We start from the raw sequence: 19,372 nt of genomic DNA on the forward strand, positions 1-19,372 counted from the left end.
CGTTGTAGTCTTAGAAGAATTTTAATAAGCAATATGTACATCTAGGTGATTCCTGTCATTTAATATTTTTAATGTCCTTTGTTAAACATATTATTTTATGCATTATATTTGAAATATAGCTAACTCTGTGGTTTCAGCTCATTTTATGCACCTGACATTGCTTGATACTTGACTGAAAATGAAGGCTTGCATCTGTTAACTATTTTCATTGCAAGCTTTGTGACAAGAAGAAATTAATCGCCAAACATACACAAACTCTGAGGATGTTCTTTAAAAGTGATTCTGGACTATGAAGAAGACTTCCACCTTCTTCATAGCCCAAAATCAGCTTTAAAGAACACCCTCAGAGTTTGCATATATTTTGCAATTAATCAAGGCTGTGGATAGAGTGGCAGGATGGAATATATAATGTTTGAAAATTCAAACAATGTGACAGTAATGTGCCTTGAGTATTTGACTGCTTCTTTGTGAGTTCTGGGATCACATTTTGAATCATTTTAACCCATAAGTTCTTCTTAAAGAAGGTGATCTTCCGTCATTATCAACTCATGATATGGATCTGCTCTAGGGTAATAGAACTGAAGAAATTAGCTACATTTAAGGCATAATGTTAATTATGTAATTGACCTGTGATTTCAATCGGTGAACTAAAACTCATTTTTTCTTTTATAGATCTCTTCCAATGGACTGATTTGTTTCTGTAATATTTAAATACCTAGCAGAACAGTGGATTGTGGTCAGGAAAATAAATATTTAACTTCATCACTTTCAAATGTCATTATTGTTAAGTGACAGAACAATGTTATAATTGGGAATTTTGTTTACAGCATATGATTTGCTTCTTGCTAAATTCATGACAGCAATTAGAATGAAAATATTCTTTCTGATGTATTGATCCGGTTGCTCGGTAAACTGCAAACACCCAGCTGGTAAAGCTGTGCAGGGTTAACTGGTGATATGAGTATTCGCAGCAACAGTTCTAACTTGACAGAGGCACATTTGAGAGAACACAGTGATGTGGATCTACTCCGAACTCCACTCTTATCATGGCAGGCCTAAAATGGAAAAATGTCGGATGGTTGAGTTTTGAAGCGGTGGTTATTGATGTCCAAGCAATAAATAAATCTCTGTACCTGTCTTAGGAGTCACAGTAGTCTATTGTACAATTATAAGCAGCTTTCATTCAACTTCTGGTATATTTCATACCTGTTTCTTTTGCAAGATTTGTCTTTTGTATGCATGGGAATTTGTTTCGATGACATGCAGTTCCAAATCCGAACACTGAGGTATGAGACTTTGTATTGATAAAACACATGCAAATTGATGAGAACACTTAAATTTTCTCTTGGACTGACAAGACCTCCTGAGACAAATCCAGGAAACTGATCATTTTTCTACATTTAGAAAGCATGGTACTGCATTGAAAGTTTCAGATGATAGGAGTGTAGTTAATTGTTTGGACCACACATGTTTGAGTTCTGAGCCTTCAAGAGGTAATGCTGTTTGGTAAAAGATAATGATACTGTGAATAGAAATAAGATTTTTACCATAGAATATTCATTAACTGTAAAATTATTGAGAAGTATTAGGAAAACTAACTTTGCAAACAAGGCAGATGACTTAGTATTTGGTTCTTACAGTCAATGATTTTTGGTTCTTACAGTTAACAAAGTATATGGAAAACAACTTCAAATAATTTAAACAACAGGAATTCTGCAGATGCTGGAAATTCAAGCAACACACATAAAAGTTGCTGGTGAACGCAGCAGGCCAGGCAGCATCTCTAGGAAGAGGTGCAGTCGACGTTTCAGGCCGAGACCCTTCGTCAGGACGAACTGAAGGAAGAGTGAGTAAGGGATTTGAAAGTTGGAGGGGGAGGGGGAGATCCAAAATGATAGGAGAAGACAGGAGGGGGAGGGATAGAGCCAAGAGCTGGACAGGTGATTGGCAAAAGGGATATGAGAGGATCATGAGACAGGAGGTCTGGGAAGAAAGACAAGGAGGTGGGGGGGGGGACCCAGAGGATGGGCAAGGGGTATATTCAGAGGGACAAAGGAGAGTGAGAGGAAGAATGTGTGTATAAAAATAAGTAACAGATGGGGTACGAGGGGGAGGTGGGGCATTAGCGGAAGTTAAAGAAGTCGATGTTCATGCCATCAGGTTGGAGGCTACCCAGACGGAATATAAGGTGTTGTTCCTCCAACCTGAGTGTGGCTTCATCTTTACAGTAGAGGAGGCCATGGATAGACATGTCAGAATGGGAATGGGAATGGGATGTGGAATTAAAATGTGTGGCCACTGGGAGATCCTGCTTTCTCTGGCGGACAGAGCGTAGATGTTCAGCAAAGCGGTCTCCCAGTCTGCGTCGGGTCTCGCCAATATATAAAAGGCCACATCAGGAGCACGAACGCAGTATATCACCCCAGCCGACTCACAGGTGAAGTGTTGCCTCACCTGGAAGGACTGTTTGGGGCCCTGAATGGTGGTAAGGGAGGAAGTGTAAGGGCATGTGTAGCACTTGTTCCGCTTACACGGATAAGTGCCAGGAGGGAGATCAGTGGGGAGGGATGGGGGGGACGAGTGGACAAGGGAGTTGCGTAGTTCATGCCATCAGGTTGGAGGCTACCCAGACGGAATATAAGGTGTTGTTCCTCTTGCTATATAACGTGTTGACTTCTCTAACTTCCGCTAATGCCCTACCTCCCCCTCGCACCCCATCTGTTACTTATTTTTATACACACATTCTTTCTCTCACTCTCCTTTTTCTCTCTCTGTCCCTCTGAATATACCCCTTGCCCATCCTCTGGGTCCCCCCCCCCACCTCCTTGTCTTTCTTCCTGGACCTCCTGTCCCATGATTCTCTCGTATCCCTTTTGCCAATCACCTGTTCAGCTCTTGGCTCCATCCCTCCCCCTCCTGTCTTCTCCTATCATTTTGGATCTCCCCCTCCAACTTTCAAATCCCTTACTCACTCTTCCTTCAGTTAGTCCTGACGAAGGGTCTCGACTATCAAATAATTTAAAGTTACATTGTGTACAAGGATAAATTACAGTCAAATAAAACTATTCCAAGAAATAGGGATAAGTATCAATCTCAACTAAAAACATTGGAGCCACTTGTTTAGAACGGAATCAGAAGACCATTAGGTCCCATAATAACTCCACATGATAAACTTGTAATGGGCAGACTCTACTCTCATTTGGAGGGGTCATGGGGGAAGGGGCATGCTTATGGACATTTTCAACCTCTCACTGCTATGGGCAGAAGTTCCCACTTGCTTCAAAAAGGCATCAATTATACCAGAGCCCAAGAAGAATAATGTGGGCTGCCTTAATGACTATCACCTAGTAGTACTCACATCTACAGTGATGAAATGCTTTGAGAGGTTGGTTACATCTAGACTGAACTCCTGCCTCAGCAAGGACCTGGACCTATTACAATTTGACTATCGCCACAATAGGTCAACGGCAGACGCAATCTCAATGGCTCTCCACATGGCTTTAGACCACCTAGACAACACAAGCACCTGCGTCAGGATGCTGTCAATTGACTGTAGCTCAGCTTTTAATACCATCATTCCCACAATCCTGATTAAGAAGTTGCAGACCTGGGCCTCTGCAATTGAATCCTCGACTTCCTAACTGGAAGACTGCAGTCTGTGCGGATTGGTGATAACATATCTTCCTCGTTGATGATCAACACTGGCGCACCTCAGGGGTGTGTGCTTAGCCCACTGCTCTACTCTCTATATACACGTGACTGTGTGGCTAGGCATAACTCAAATACCATCTATAAATTTGCTGACGATACAACCATTGTTGGTAGAATCTCAGGTGGTGACGAGAGGGCGTACAGGAGTGAGATATGCCAACTAGTGGAGTGGTATCACACCAACAACCTGGCACTCAACGTCAGTAAGATGAGAGAGCTGATTGTGGACTTCAGGAAGGGTGAAATGAAGGAACACATACCAATCCTCAGAGGGATCAGAGGTGGAGAGAGTGAGCAACTTCAAGTTCCTGGGTGTCAAGATCTCTGAGGATCTAACCTGGTCCCAACATATTGATGTAGTTATAAAGAAGGCAAAACAGCAGCTATACTTTTTTGAAGACAGTTTGAAGAGATTTGGCATTTCAACAAGTACACTCAAAAACTTCTATGGCTGTACTGTGGAGAGCATTCTGACAGGCTGCATCACTGTCTGGTATGGAGGGGCTACTGCACAGGACCAAAAGAAGCCGTAGAAGGTTGTAAATCTAGTCAGCTCCGTCTTGGGCACTATCCTACAAAGTACCCAGGATATCTTCAGGGAGTGGTGTCTCAGAAAGGTAGCGTAAATTATTAAGGACCTCCGGTACCCAAGGCATGCCCTTTTCTCCCTGCTACCATCAGGTAGGAGACACAGAAGCCTGAAGGCACACACTCAGTGATTCAGGAAAAACTTCTTTTTTTATTTGGCGTGTGCCTGCGTGTGTGCGTGAGTCTGTGCGCGTGCGTGTGTCCGTGATAATGTCTTTTCCATGGCTTTTTACAAGGCGCGGAGCAAGAGAGACTGTGTGGCGCCCCACTCCTCACACAGACATTTTCACAGTATTTTCCCTTTAGTTTACGAGGTCGAGTTGCGATCTCAACACTCAACCCGGCACGGATGGAAAGTGTACTCAGGAGCGGGCCTGACTGGTTTCGAACCCAGGAACCTCTGCTCCCAGGTCTGGCGCCGATGTCGTTGCGCCACCAGTCGGCCCAGGAACAGCTTCTTCCCCTCTGCCATCTGATTCCTAAATGGACATTGAAGCTCTGGACACTACCTCACATTTTTTTTTAAATATACCGTATTTCTGTTTGCATGTTTTTTAAATCTATTCAATATACATAATTGATTTACTTGTTAATTTATTATTATGCTTTATTTTCTTTATTATTATTTTTCCCTTCCTGCTAGATTATGTATTGTATTAAATTGCTGCTGCTAAATTAACAAATTTCACATCACATGCCAGTGATAATAAACCTGATTCTGGTGAATAGACAGATAATATAGAATGGTAGTGAGAGATAGAGTTGGCCACTCTATATCTTCCTGCCAGATAACTCATTTATTTTTAACAATGCCTTACAATTGTCTCTTTTGTCATTTTAACAGTATAAAATGGTATAATGTATTAGCTCTTGATTTCAAGGAAGCATTGATCACAGCCTTGAAACTTTTTCTCAGCCCAGCAGTAGTTTCTTCCCGGAGTCAACCATGATTCCTGGAATCATGTAGATGAGCAATTAATTACTGATTGCAAACCATTTAAACAGGTTGCAAATGTAATTAATTACATGTAAAAAAAACTGCAATTATTTTCATTGTTAAGAACCTAAGGTGTGTGTTTGACAAACACCTCCTGGCATGACAATGTAGCACTGAAATCAATTTCATTATTTCTGTGTCAGTTAACAAATTTCTCAAGGTCTTCCTTTAATCATGCTCACAGAATATTTATTTTATTATTAAGATGAAAACCAAGAATGGGACCTTCTTTTTAGATTATGAGAACACTCAGACCTCTTATTGACACTTAGAAATGCATGCATGCATGCATTAAGAAATGATACAATGTTTTTCCGGAGTGATATCACAGAAAACAGGACAAACCAAAGACTAACACTGACAGAACCACGTAATTTTAACTTATAGTTACAGCAGTGCAAAGCAATACCATAATTTGATGAAGAACAGACCATGGGCACAGTAAAAAGTCTCAAAGTCCTGAGTCGATCGACTCCCGAGTTCCCGATAGCAGGCGGCAAAAGGGAGAAACTCCCTGCCATAAACCTCCAGGCACCGTCAACTTGCCGATACCTTGGAAGCAGCCGACCACAGCTGACCCTGAGTCCATCCATCCGAAAACTTCGAGCTTCCACCCAGCCCCTCTGATACAGCCTCCCGAGTGCCATCATCTGCCGAGCACCTTCGACCTCTCCCTGGCCACTGAAACATGCAAAGTGGAGGATTTCGGGGCCTTCAGCTCCGGAGATTCCAGTTACCACACAGTAGCGGCGGCAGCAAAGCGGGCATTTCAGAAGTTTTCCAAATGGTCCTCCGTGCTCTCCGGTGAAAATGGTATCATATCCGTTAAATAGGGGCCGTGGACAATTCTGATTTGATGGAGATAGACGTGAGAAGCACAGAGGAACATCTGGAGAAATTTCTGAAACGCTGGTTCACTGCCGTTGTTACTGCGCGATCGAGAATCTTCCGGAGGGAAGGCCTCAAAATCCCCAGCACTGCCTGCTGATGGCAACCGAGACTGAGGTCGAATCGTTCAGATAGAGATGGTGCTCGGAACTCAGTGTCGGAGGGCTGATCAGAGGCTCAAAGTTTTTGGACGACTCAGTGTTGGACTGTGGTTGGGCATGGCAGGGAGAGTTTTCTTCCTTCTCCTGTCTGTGTGAGATGTGGGACTTTTGAGAAACTTTGAACTCTTTTAATGTGCCATGGACTGTTCCTTCATCAAGTTATGGTATTGTTGCACCATTGTAACTATATGTTATAATTATGTGGTTTTGTTAGTTTTTTCAGTCTTGGTCTGTCCTGTGTTTTGTGATATCACACCGGAGGAATATTGTATCATTTCTTAATGCATGCATTACTAAATGACAATAAAAGAGGACTGCGTGTCCTCATAATTTAATCTAATCACGTCTGTCTCCATCAAATCAGAATTGTGCATGGTCTCCGACTTGACAGATAACAGATATCATTACTGAAGTGGCCGCACACCACCTTCAGGCTGTGCCACTTGCCCAACAATCCCCTGATTTAATCCCAGCATAATTACAAAACAATTTACAATAACCGATTAACCTACCAGTCAGTATATCTTTGGACTGTGGGAGGTAACGGGAGCACCCAGAGGAAATCCATGTGGTTATGGGGAGAACGTACAAACTCCTTAAAGGCAGTGACGGGAATTGAACCCTGGGTTGCTGATACTATAAAGCATTGTACGAACCACTACATTACCATGCTGCCCCCACTATGAAGCATTTCCCTATCACTGACATGAGAAAATCCACAGATGCTGGAAATCCAAAGCGCACACACAAAATGCTGGAGGAACTCAGCAGGTCAGGCAGCATCAATGGAAAGGAGTAAACAGTCAACGTTTCAGGCCAAGATCCTTTATCAGGACTCCTAATGAAGAGTCTCAGCCTAAAACGTGGACTGTTTAAACCTTTCCGTAGATACTGCTGGCCATACATTTCCCAATGTTCAAGGGCAATTTGTTTGTACAATACAGCATTGTGTGTACGGTTGAAAACTGACTGAATTTATTTTATTTAAATCACTCATGTACTCTTTACTTCAGGTTAATCCTGACATTAATAGGTATGGTACAAACAATTTTATGGAAAAACAATCATCAATCATAGCAAGTGGGTTTCATAATACTGCTATGAGATCAGCATTTATACGTTTGTAGATCATTTTCATCAAAATTAGTCATGTGTCAGCTTCAGCTCATGTGATGGTATTTTCTGCAGCTTAAGCATTCATAAACTAAAATATGTTGTTCCATTACCATTCAGATGTTAATGGCAATAGTACTGTAATGTGAGCTGTTTTGCTGTTCTATTGATGCATTTTTTGTGTAATAAGAGTTTCAAACAAGATTTCATTTTATGTGATGGGAGGAAAAGCTTTAGTAATAAGGTAAACTATTATAGCTTGTTTTTTTAATTCTAAGGCGCCGCAAGTTTTATGATGCCCATCATGCTGTTTGGTGTTTATAGTCATACTTTATTGATCCCAAGGGAAAATGATTTTCATTACAGTTGCCCCAACCAAGAATAGGGTATAAATATAGCTATATAAAATCATAAATAATTAAATAGTAATATGTAAATTATGCCAGGAAATAAGTCCAGGACCAGCCTATTGGCTCAGGGTGTCTGACCCTCCAAGGGAGGAGTTGTAAAGTTTGATGGCCACAGGCAGGAATGACTTCCTATGACGCTCAGTGTTGCATCTCGGCATTTCACTGAAGACTGCTGAATTTGGATGTTTCACTTGCTGTCAACCAATTTTAAAGGCACTGAATTTCTAGATATAATTTTCACCCTATCAGAACTCTATTGGCATCCCGGAACCACTGTGACATCTTGTCCACATTACCCTTCAAGTCCTTATGCCTGGGATTCTCAATGGAAGAGTGAAGAGGAAATCCAGAAGAAATTCTTGTAACATAGAAAATGTATGGAGCAATAGAACCCTGTAGTCATAATACAAATTAAAGAAATTTAATGTGAAAATATTTGGAAAAAAGGGTTTGAGAAAACAAAGGAATGAAATTGCTCCTTTAGAAGAGTTGCATTGGTTCAGGAGTAATTGAATGAATAACCACTTCCTGCACTGACATATTTTTGATTTTAACTTAGTAAGAAAGCAGATAGTTTTTTTCCCCAAAGAACTATCAATTCATTTGCAAGTAGATACAATCATTCTTGTTTGTGCCATGGAGTGATTCATCTGTGCAATTATTACATTGTTGTTCACTGGAATGCATTGTACTAGATGTAAGAAGTCAAGCAATGGACCAGCCTTTCAACAAAATATAGTACCAGAACAATTGCTTCTGTAATAGTCTTTTCACAACAAACAAAACATAATTAGGTGGCAATTTTCTGTAAATTATTGAGGTGGAAATTGTATGATTTTGTCATTGTGCCATCAGTACTCTCTGCTGGATTAATATCTCATTTGTAATGTAAAAATTGCAGAATGGATTGTGTATTTATGACAGCAAAGTTTCAATATCTTTAATAAATGTGATGTATAAATCTGATCATATGTTCAATTATGCTGGTTAAGTTCCAAGTAAAACTCCAACTTTCATAAGGTTCATTTCTTACAGATATACCAAGATGAAGACAGCAACAAATATATATATATTCAATCTTGCACTTGCAGATGCTTTAGAATTAATAACATTACCTTTCCAAGCAACTGATGCACTCCTGGGATTCTGGCCTTTTGGAAATATTGTCTGTAAATTAGCAATCTCAATTGACTACTACAACATGTTCACCAGTATCCTAACTCTGACAGTGATGAGTGTCGATCGGTATATTGCTGTCTGTCACCCTGTTAAAGCATTAGATATGCGAACACCCTTCAATGCCAAGGTTGTCAATGTGTGCATCTGGGTATTTGCTTCTGTAATTGGAATACCAGCAATGATCATGGGATCAGCTGACACCGAAAATAAGGGTAAGTCACAACAAAATATCACCATACACCGAGATGTATGTAATATTAAAAAAAGTATACCTTTACTAACATTACTGATGATCTACAGAGTGTTACTGCTTGAAAGTTCCAATGATCTGGGTTCAACCATGATCTTTGTTGCTGTTCATATGGTGTTTCCATCTACTCCCTGTGACCATAGTGGTCAATCCAGGTGCTCCAGTTGTCCTCCCACAATTTAATAATGATTGGGTTAGTAGAGTGGTTCAATTGATGGAATGTGAGGAGAAAAGCACCCAGGAAAAATTATTAGGGATAGGGCACCAAGGTAACGTAATGGTTAGCACGACATTATTGCAGCTCAGGGCATCAGAGTTCAGAGTTCAAATCTGGCACCCTCAGCCAGACAGTTTGTATTTTCTTCCCTTGTGTGGAAGAACCCTCCAGGTCCTCCAGTTTCTTCCCAGAGTCCAAAGACATTGTTTAGAAGATTAATTGGTCATTGTAAAATGTCCTGTGATTAGGCCAGGGTTAAATAGATGGATTGCTGGGTAGTGTGGCTTGTTGGGCTGGGAGGATTTGTCCCTAAATAAGTAAATAGTAAATATGAAGATTGCTCCATTAGCTGGTCAGGGAGTGAAAATATCACATTGATTCAGATATGGATGCAGTCTAGAGGTTGAAGAACTAATTGGAAAAGTGCAGTAAACAGATTTAATATGTAAATACAAGATTCAGTAGATGCTGGAAATCCAGAGCATCATGCATAGACCTAATATGTATCTAATCTGGGGTATTTTTGGTCTAAGGATGTTTAGTACACAGGGAGCTTGACGGAGATTTCTTTTAGCATCACAACTTTGCTGGCATTATATACAGTATTTACAATGATCTATATTGTGTATGAACAATATATTTGCCATAAATCATAGCCCAGGATGATTATGTTTTCCTGTAGGTAAATATTTTCAGCAATGGCAGCCATTCCAATAGTGAAGTTTGTGCAGTGAAAATTACGACTGAGAAGATGCTCAGGAAGCTTAATGGTTCGAGGGTGGATAAATCTCCTGGACCTGATGGAACGCACCCTCGGGTTCTGAAGGAAGTAGCTGGAGGGATTGCGGAAGCATTAACAATGATCTTTCAAGAATCGAAAATTTTAGCATTGTACCAGATGACTGGAAAATTGCAAATGTTACTCTGCTATTTAAGAAGGGTGGGAGGCAGCAGAAAGGAAACTATAGACCTATTAGCCTGACATCAATGGTTGGGAAGTTGTCGGAATCGATTGTTAGGGATGAGATTACAGAGTACCTGAAGGCACATGACAAGATAAGCCAAAGCCAATATGGTTTCCTGAGAGGAAAATCCTGCCTGACAAACCTACTGCAATTCTTTGAGGAAATTATAAGCAGGGTAGACAAAGGAGATGTTGTAGACGTGATGTACTTGGATTTTCAGAAGGCCTTTGACAAGGTGATGAGGCTGCTTAGCAAGGTAAGAGCCAATTAGATAGTTTAGGGGAATGGGCAAAGAAGTGGCAAATGAAATACAATATCGGAATGTGTATGGTCATGCACTTTGGTGGAAGAAATAAACGGGCAGACTATTATTTATGGGGAGAGAATTCAAAATGCAGAGATGCAAAGGGACTTGGGAGTCCTTGTGCAGGATACCCTAAAGGTTAACCTCCAGGTTGAGTCGGTTGTGAAGAAGGGGAAAGCAATGTTGGCATTCATTTCTAGAGGTGTAGAATATAAGAGCAGGGATGTGATGTTGAGGCTCTATAAGGCACTGATGAGACCACACTTGAAGTATTGTGTGCAGTTTTGGGCTCCTTTATTTTAGGAGGGATATAATGGCATCGGAGAGGGTTCAGAGAAGATTCACGAGAATGATTCCAGGAATGAAAGGGTTAATGCATGAGGAATATTGGCAGCTCTTGGGTTGTATTCTCTGGAGTTCAGGAGAATGAGGAGGAATCTCATAGAAACATTCTGAATGTTAAAATGCCTGAACAGGTTAGATATGGCAAAGTTATTTCCCATGGTAGGGGATTCTAGGACAAGGGGGCACAACTTCAGGATTGAAGGACGTCCGTTTAGAACTGAGATATGGAGAAATTACTTTAGTTAGAGGGTGGCAAGTTTGTGGAATTTGTTGCCATGAGCGGCTGTGGAGGCCAAGTCATTGGGTGTATTCAAGGCAGAGATAAAAAGTTCTTGATTAGCCAAGGCATCAAAGGGTATGAGGTGAAAGCAGGGGAGTGGGGATGACTGGAAGAATTGGATCAGCCCATGATTGAATGGCGGAGCAGAATCGATGGGCCAAATGGCCTGCTTCTGCTCCTATATCTTATGGTCTTAATTAAACATACAATCTCTGAGTAATATTCCTTTTTCTAATTTGATTGGCATTGTGAGTGACTAGGATCTGGAGTACAATGTTGGGAGAGTGTGAGTAGTGGAGGCAGATTCAAACACTGGACTCAAAGAAAAAAAGAATTTTTTAAAAAATGAATGAAAAAATATTGCTGAGTTATGGAATAAAGCTGGGAATGTGTGATAAATGAAGTTATCTTGCACAAAATTAGCATGGACTTATTCTGTAGCATTTGTGTGATTTGTGCCTGCTAGCACCTCTTAGCTATCAACCTTACTAGGGTCAGATAGCTTAAGGCAAAAATTTTAATTGAGAACCTAGAGTCTTCTGCTCAACATAATTTGGTTGATCACTGAACAAACTTGCTTAGTGAATGGCCTGAGAGTACAGTCACAGCATGACACATTTATAATGACAGTTTCCACAACAAGTACGAAAATGGGATAAATTAGACATAACATAAACAGTGTGACTTTAGAATGCAGACTGAATAAAATATTCATTTTCTGTTTGAGTTAACTCTCAGTTAATTAGGCCTGATTATGCTTGAACTTGTCCCTTCATATTTAATCACTTAGTGTATCAAATAATAATTCAACATTTATTTTAAATTTTATTTAGAGGTAAAGCAAAGAACAACAAACCACACCACCCAGCAACCCACTATTTAACCCTAGCCTTAGCACAGGACAATTTACAATGACCAATTAACATACTAACCAGAATGCCTTTGAACTGTGGGAGGAAAACGGAACATCCGGAGAAAACCCACGTGCTCCTGGGGAGAACACACAACCTCTTACACTTGCTGCTGGAATTGATTTCGAACTCCAACATCCCAAGCTGTGACAGCATCGCACCAGCCACTATGCTACCATTGCACCCCTGCCAACATGCAAGCTTATTGCAAAACACTTGCAAGCTTACTGCAATAGATGTGATAATATTCAAATGTTAATACGTTTTACTTGTTCCTTTTCTTTCAGAAATTGAATGCCTTTTGGTTCATCCTCAGCCCCACAGTTACTGGAAGCCTATAATTGAGATTGCTGTGTTTTTCTTCTCTTTTGTCATCCCAGTTGTTGTCATAACTATTTGCTATACATTAATGCTCAGGCGGTTGAGAAGAGTGCGCGTGCTTTCCGGATCAAAGGAGAAGGACAGGAACCTGCGCAGAATCACAAGAATGGTCTTGGTGGTTGTTGCCGTCTTCATTATCTGTTGGACTCCAGTCCATGTTCTAGTGTTAGTGCAAGCTGTGTGTAATCGTGAAATTTTAACTATTATGCCAAGCTGGCATTTTTGTGTTGCCCTTGGCTATGCCAATAGCAGCCTCAATCCCGTCCTTTATGCCTTTCTGGATGAAAATTTCAAAAGATGTTTCAAAGAATTTTGCTTTCCCTCTGCTCTTAAATCAGAACTTAAGACATCAAATGGAATGAGAAGTATCACAAAGGGCATTGCACTCTCATGTAAGAATACAGATGGCAATGAAAATGCTGCATGACTAGAAATGGGGGCAATTTCAGCTGTTGGCCATCAGAAGAACAAAATAATCAAATATGGAGATGACCCAAACTATAGGCCTTTGAAATAAATACTACTGCTGCAATTCTAGCTCAAATAAATTAAGAACTGGTTCTTAAAAGAAAACAACTAATAAAAAGATGAATTTCAGACATTGAAAAATTGCAGTAATTGATACGAAAAATTAACAAAAATATAAACAGGCATATTAGTTCAAATTTCAAATTTTCAGACAAGTCACACTCTCCACTAATAACTTTAAGCAAATCTTTGGGCGATCAATATTTCATTTAATTGTCAGATGTAGTATATATATAAAAAATTAAATTTATTGCATGCTACTGAAATATACTGATCATTTCATCGTATGGGAACAAGTAATTAAGAGCAATGTCTGGCTTTATAAATATAATATTAAAAAGTTATTACAGTTACAGATGAATTAACTTTAAAAAAGACTTGAAAAATTTAATATTTTTGGATGCTTATGACCCAAGTTAAAATACCTAAAGCATAAGAGAAAATAAAATTGTAAAATTATTTATATGAAACATAAATTATATTTATTCAATTGTAATAAAACTTTTTATTGCAGGGCATGAGGTACTCAAAGAATCATATAATAGTGTAAGTTTGAACTTTACCTTTATTTGTGATTGTTTACAAAAGATGCAACTTTAATGCTTGCAGCATGAACCACATTCCAATATAATAGTCCAATATTCATTTTTACCAGTTTCTACTTAAACACATTTGTAAAGTGGAATAGATGATTACTGAGTATAAAAATATTATTTTAATGTTTAGAGCATATCTTTATGGGCAGTGAATACACTTACAGGGTTTAATATCAGTCTCTGTAAACAATTCCATATCAACTTCATCTTTTTGCTATTTCATAATCAGTATTTCCTGTATATAACTGGTTCACAGACCTTAAAAATATCAGATATAGGAAATGAAATTTGAGCATATTAAACATTTATAAATAATTCAAAATGTAATTTCAGGCTTTGGTCATTCAAATCACCATTTAATCATTCTCTGCAGATGGTCATTTCTATAATCACATTATACTTTTTTGAGATTAATTTTGAATGTTGTATAAATGTTTCTAATAATTTCCATTGAGGAACTTATTTTCATAGCTAAACATTTTCAAAGAGCTTTGTACAATTATTTTGCAATAGGTGCACTAATTATGTAAAAAGTATTTTATGTTAATAATTATGTGTATTAGTCGTCATAATGCAATTGTGTATTTATCTGTTAATTGAACTTAGCCAAGATTCAAGAATTGTTTTGTCTGACTGTATGTACATCTCCAAGTTAAAGCTGAGCCGTGTCATCTGTGATGCCAGAATATTCCAAAATATTTGTTGTTATTGAAATTATACACTGCAGTAAATTGAAAATGTATTGATGTTGAACTCATATTTGTCTCTTGCAACAATAAATAAAAGCTATAAATATGCTTAATTAACTCTTTATTTGATAGTCAATACTATGGTAAAACTCACACTAAACTTAAGGAATATTGTTTGATGGAAAGCTCTCAATCACTGGTGCACATACAAGAATTGCTTCTGACTTAAGGAAGCTGCAGAAAATTCCTTGGGTAGGTTGTTGAAACCCAGTTCAAAGGAGACAAACATAGGAAAGGATGTCTTCATTTCTGCTGTTACAGTGCTACAAGAAACCTAAGGCACTTGAAAATTGGAACGTTAATTAATCTCAATGGAACATAATATAGGTAATCTTAAAAAAGAAATGTCACATTTGCGCAAAGTGAATTAGGTAATAACTTCCTCCAAAACAGGTGAGATGAATCTAATGAACTATATCGCAAAATAGAAGAAGAGAAAGGTAGCTTTCCATGTAACCATATAACAATTACAGCATGGAAACAGGCCATCTCGGCCCTTCTAGTCCGTGCTGAGCTCTTACTCTCACCTAGTCCCACCAACCTGCACTCAGCCCATAACCCTCCATTCCTTTCCTGTCTATATAGCTATCCAATCTAACTTTAAATGACAACATCGAACCTGCCTCAACCACTTCTGCTGGAAGCTCGTTCCATGCAGCTACCACTCTCTGAGTAAAGAAGTTCCCCCTCATGTTACCCCTAAACTTTTGCCCTTTAACTCTCAACTCATGTCCTCTTGTTGAATCTCCCCCACTCTCAGTGGAAAAAGCCTATCCACGTCAACTCATAATTTTAAATACCTCATAATTTTAAATACCTCTATCAAGCCCACCTTAACCTTCTACGCTCCAAAGAATAAAGACCCAACTTGTTCAACCTTTCTCTGTAACTTAGGTGATTAATCCCAGGTAATATTCTAGTAATTCTTCTCTGTACTCTCTCTATTTTGTTGACATCTTTTCTATAAGTCGGTGACCAAAACTGTATGCAATTCTCCAAATTTGGCCTTACCAATGCCTTGTACAATTTCAACATTACATCTCAACTCCTATACTCAAGGCTCTGATTTATAAAGGCCAGCATACCAAAAGCTTTCTTCACCACCCTATCCACATGAGATTCCACCTTCAGGGAACTATGCACCATTATTCCTAGATCCCTCTGTTCTGCTGCATTCTTCAATGCCCTACCATTGACCATGTATGTCCTATTTTGATTAGTCCTACCAAAATGTAGCACCTCACACTTATCAGCATTAAACTCCATCTGCCATCTTTCAGCCCACTCTTCTAACTGGCCTAAATCTATCTGCAAGCTTTGAAAACCTACTTCATTATCCACAACTCCACCTATCTTATATCATCTGCATACTTACTCATCCAATTTACCACCCCATCATCCAGATCATTAATGTATATGACAAACAACAATGGACCCAGTACAGATCCCTGAAACACACTAGTCACCGACCTCCAAACTGACAAACAGTTATCCACCACTACTCTCTGGCATCTCCCATCCAGCCACTGCTGAATCCATTTTACTACTTCAATATTAATACCTAACAATTGAACCTTCCTAATTAACCTTCCATGTGGAACCTTGTCAAAGGCCTTACTGAAGTCCATACAGACAACATCCGCTGCTTTACCCTCGTCAACTTTCCTAGTAACCTCTTCAAAAAATTCAATAAGATTTGTCAAACATGACCTTCCACGCACAAGTCCATGTTGACTGTTCCTGATCAAACCCTGTCTATCCAGATAATTATATATACCATCTCTAAGAATACTTTCCTTCAATTTACCCACCACTGACATCAAATTTACAGGCGGCTAATAGCTAGGTTTACTCTTAGGACCCTTTTTAAACAATGGAATAACATGAGCAATACGCCAATCCTCTGGCACCATCCTCGTTTCTAATGACATTTGAAATATTTCCGTCAGAGCCCCTGCTAATTCCACATTAACTTCCCTCAAGGAATTAGGGAATATCCTGTCAGGACCCGGAGACTTATCCACTTTTATATCCCTTAAAAGCGCCGGTACTGCCTCTTCTTTAATCGTCATAGTTTCCATAACTTCCCGACCTGTTTCCCTTATCTTACACAATTCAATATCCTTCTCCTTAGTGAATACCGAAGAAAAGAAATTGTTCAGAATCTCCCCCATCTCTTTTGGCTCCAGACATAGCTATCCATTCTGATTCTCTAAGGGACCAATTTTATCCCTCACTATCCTTTTGCTATTAATAATTGTAGAAACCCTTTGGGTTTATTTTCACCTTACATGCCAAAGCAACCTCATATCTCCTTTTAGCTTTTCTAATTTCTTATTCTTTTTACGTTCTTTATGTTCCTCGAGCACCTCATTTACCCCATGCAGCCCATATTTATTGTAGATACTTCTTATTCCGAACCAAGTTTCCAATATCCCTTGAAAACCATGGCTGTCTCAGACTTTTAACCTTTCCTTTCAACCTAACAGGAACATAATGATACTGTACCCTCAAAATTTCACCTTTAAATGACCTCCATTTCTCTATTAGATCCTTCCCATAAAACAAGTTGTCCCAATCCACTCCTTCTAAATCCTTTCGCATCTCCAATCAAAAGTTAGCCTTTCTCCAATCAAAAATCTCAACCCTGGGTCCAGACCTATCCTGCTCCATATTTATATTGAAACTAACTGATGCTTTCAGCATCAGATCAGGAGCATTGATAACTGCACCACAGCACACTACTTCTTGCTTTGTAATATTTATTCTTTTGTTGGAAAAAAAGCAATATCCATAAAATGTGAAAGCCAGATTTCTGCTGAATACATTGAAAGGAAATCAAATTGCTGCTATGTTTAATAAAGAACAAAACAAGTTGGAAATGGCCATTGATACCATCAGTTTTTTTAGACTGTGTACAAAACTCCCAAGTTATTAAAACTCCCCTTAAACTAATACTTAATACTTAAATGGACCTGATGTTGACAATTGCAATATATATTTCTAACGTGCATTATTTCAACAGACCTATTAATGATAAAATTCTTAACACCTTAATAGCTTACTAATGCTGGCCAAAAGGAAGATCAAATTTCATCCTTAAATTGTTTAATTTTCATTTATAATTCATTCCTAATATAACAGCAGTGCTCTAGCAACTCCTGTAAATTTAAGCGGTTTGCAAGCCAGAAGTTACTGTCTGAGGACTGAGATCTTAAATACTTCTGGTCTGGGCATGAGATTTAATAAGCTAGGAAACCCCAAGTTTCTCTCTTCCTCAGGATACCCACAATGGTCTGTGAGAATGTACTTATGTAGCTAATCTCTGATTGAAGACAAATGACATGCTACTTCAAGTTTCTCCTTTATTGTTACTCCTGCAGAAATATCAAGCAGTTCAGAATTGTTCTGTATGTGGTCTTGTATCATCGATTGTAGTGTGATAATTAAGAAGGTTTCCAACTGTGCATCTGAAATCTTCCCTTTGAGGCAGCATAGTGTTTTGTGGCAGTCCGTAGAGAAGAATAATCATTTTAAATCACTTTGTTTACTGGTAAAATAATGCAACTGCGTTCAGATCAGTCTGTATAATATCATGAATCAACTCATTTTCTCTGGTGGTCCCATGAAGCCAGTGACCAGGGCCAGTAGATACAATGCACTGTACTGTTCAGATACATTCTAGAGTTACACCGTATAGCAAATACTAATTTTAACAGCTGCCAATCTTCAAACCTCAATGTGGATTGTAGATTGAATTTAAAATGCAGCTCTGAACAATGGCCTTCCATTTGACCACCTGCAGAAGCCTCCATATGCATGAATGATGCGCAGAGTCAGTGGGAATTAACATTCATTTTGAATGCCTGGAGTGTGGGTGCAAAGAAGGTGTTCGAAGCACTGTAGATGCATTGTAACTGTAGAATTGCCCTGCTGTCAGCTTTGATCTTTAGCATTTAAAAATGTCACACAATATTGGGTCAAGCAGGCCTCTTCTTCCAAGAGTATCTCAGAATGCTTGTTTTTGCTGAATAAAATACTTATATATCATTAGCTTTAGTGTCTCTCCAGTGACTTTGTTCATGTCACAACAATTCTATAGCTTCAGACAGCCATCCTCTCAGCATTACAGTTTAACCCACACCAACACAAAGAAAATGCTGGAGGAAGTCAACAAGTCAGCCAGTATCTACGAAGGGGGAAAAACAGACAACATTTTTGGCCAACACCCTTCAATGGGTCCTGATAAAGAGTTTTGGCTTGAAACACTGAAAATTTCCTTCCACTACAAAGAAGTTGCCTAACTTGCTGAGTTCCTCCAGCATTTGGTGTCCATTGTGCAAGATTTCCAGCATCTACAGAATTTCTTGTGTTTATGATTTACAGGTCAACCCATTCCTCACCCACATTCATATTCCCCAAAACTTACCAGTACTACCCAAACCTTGTGCACTCATTTTACAAACTGTTTCACATCCAAAGTTCGAATATCAAATTCAAAGTAGATTTATCATACATACAGTATGCATCACAACATACCACCCTAAGATTAATTCTCTTGCAGCTGTTTCAGGTAGACTGGATGATGCTGGAAACAGAGATCTAAAAGGAACAGTTTCCTTTTGCTCTGCTGTCTGTCCGAGATGAGCAGCTTACACTGCCTTTATTCTGTTTTATGATAGAATGTAAGCTTTGCCATGAACTTGATTAAGATGTAAATCAATTCACAAGTAAATGCCTACCAACTACTTATCATCCTCATGACTTCAACCACCAAAATATACTCATGGTTTACACAC

At 39.1% G+C, this 19,372-nt stretch overlaps 1 protein-coding gene across 6 annotated transcripts in view; it reads left to right on the forward strand.

The window, feature by feature from the left end:
* oprl1 (opiate receptor-like 1) overlaps positions 1-14,593 on the forward strand; it is a 130,449-nt gene extending 115,856 nt beyond the window's left edge. For all 6 annotated transcript variants that reach the window (XM_063030688.1, XM_063030663.1, XM_063030697.1 and 3 more), the window contains 2 exons: positions 8,904-9,259; positions 12,607-14,593. In XM_063030688.1, coding sequence (XP_062886758.1) covers positions 8,904-9,259; positions 12,607-13,127 — 877 coding nt within the window. In that variant the 3' untranslated portion in view covers positions 13,128-14,593. The remainder of the gene's footprint in view (positions 1-8,903; positions 9,260-12,606) is intronic.
* The last annotated feature ends 4,779 nt before the right edge of the window (positions 14,594-19,372 follow it).

This window comes from Mobula hypostoma, chromosome 2 (genome assembly GCF_963921235.1).
Source record: "Mobula hypostoma chromosome 2, sMobHyp1.1, whole genome shotgun sequence".
NCBI classification, from domain to species: Eukaryota; Metazoa; Chordata; class Chondrichthyes; order Myliobatiformes; family Myliobatidae; genus Mobula; species Mobula hypostoma.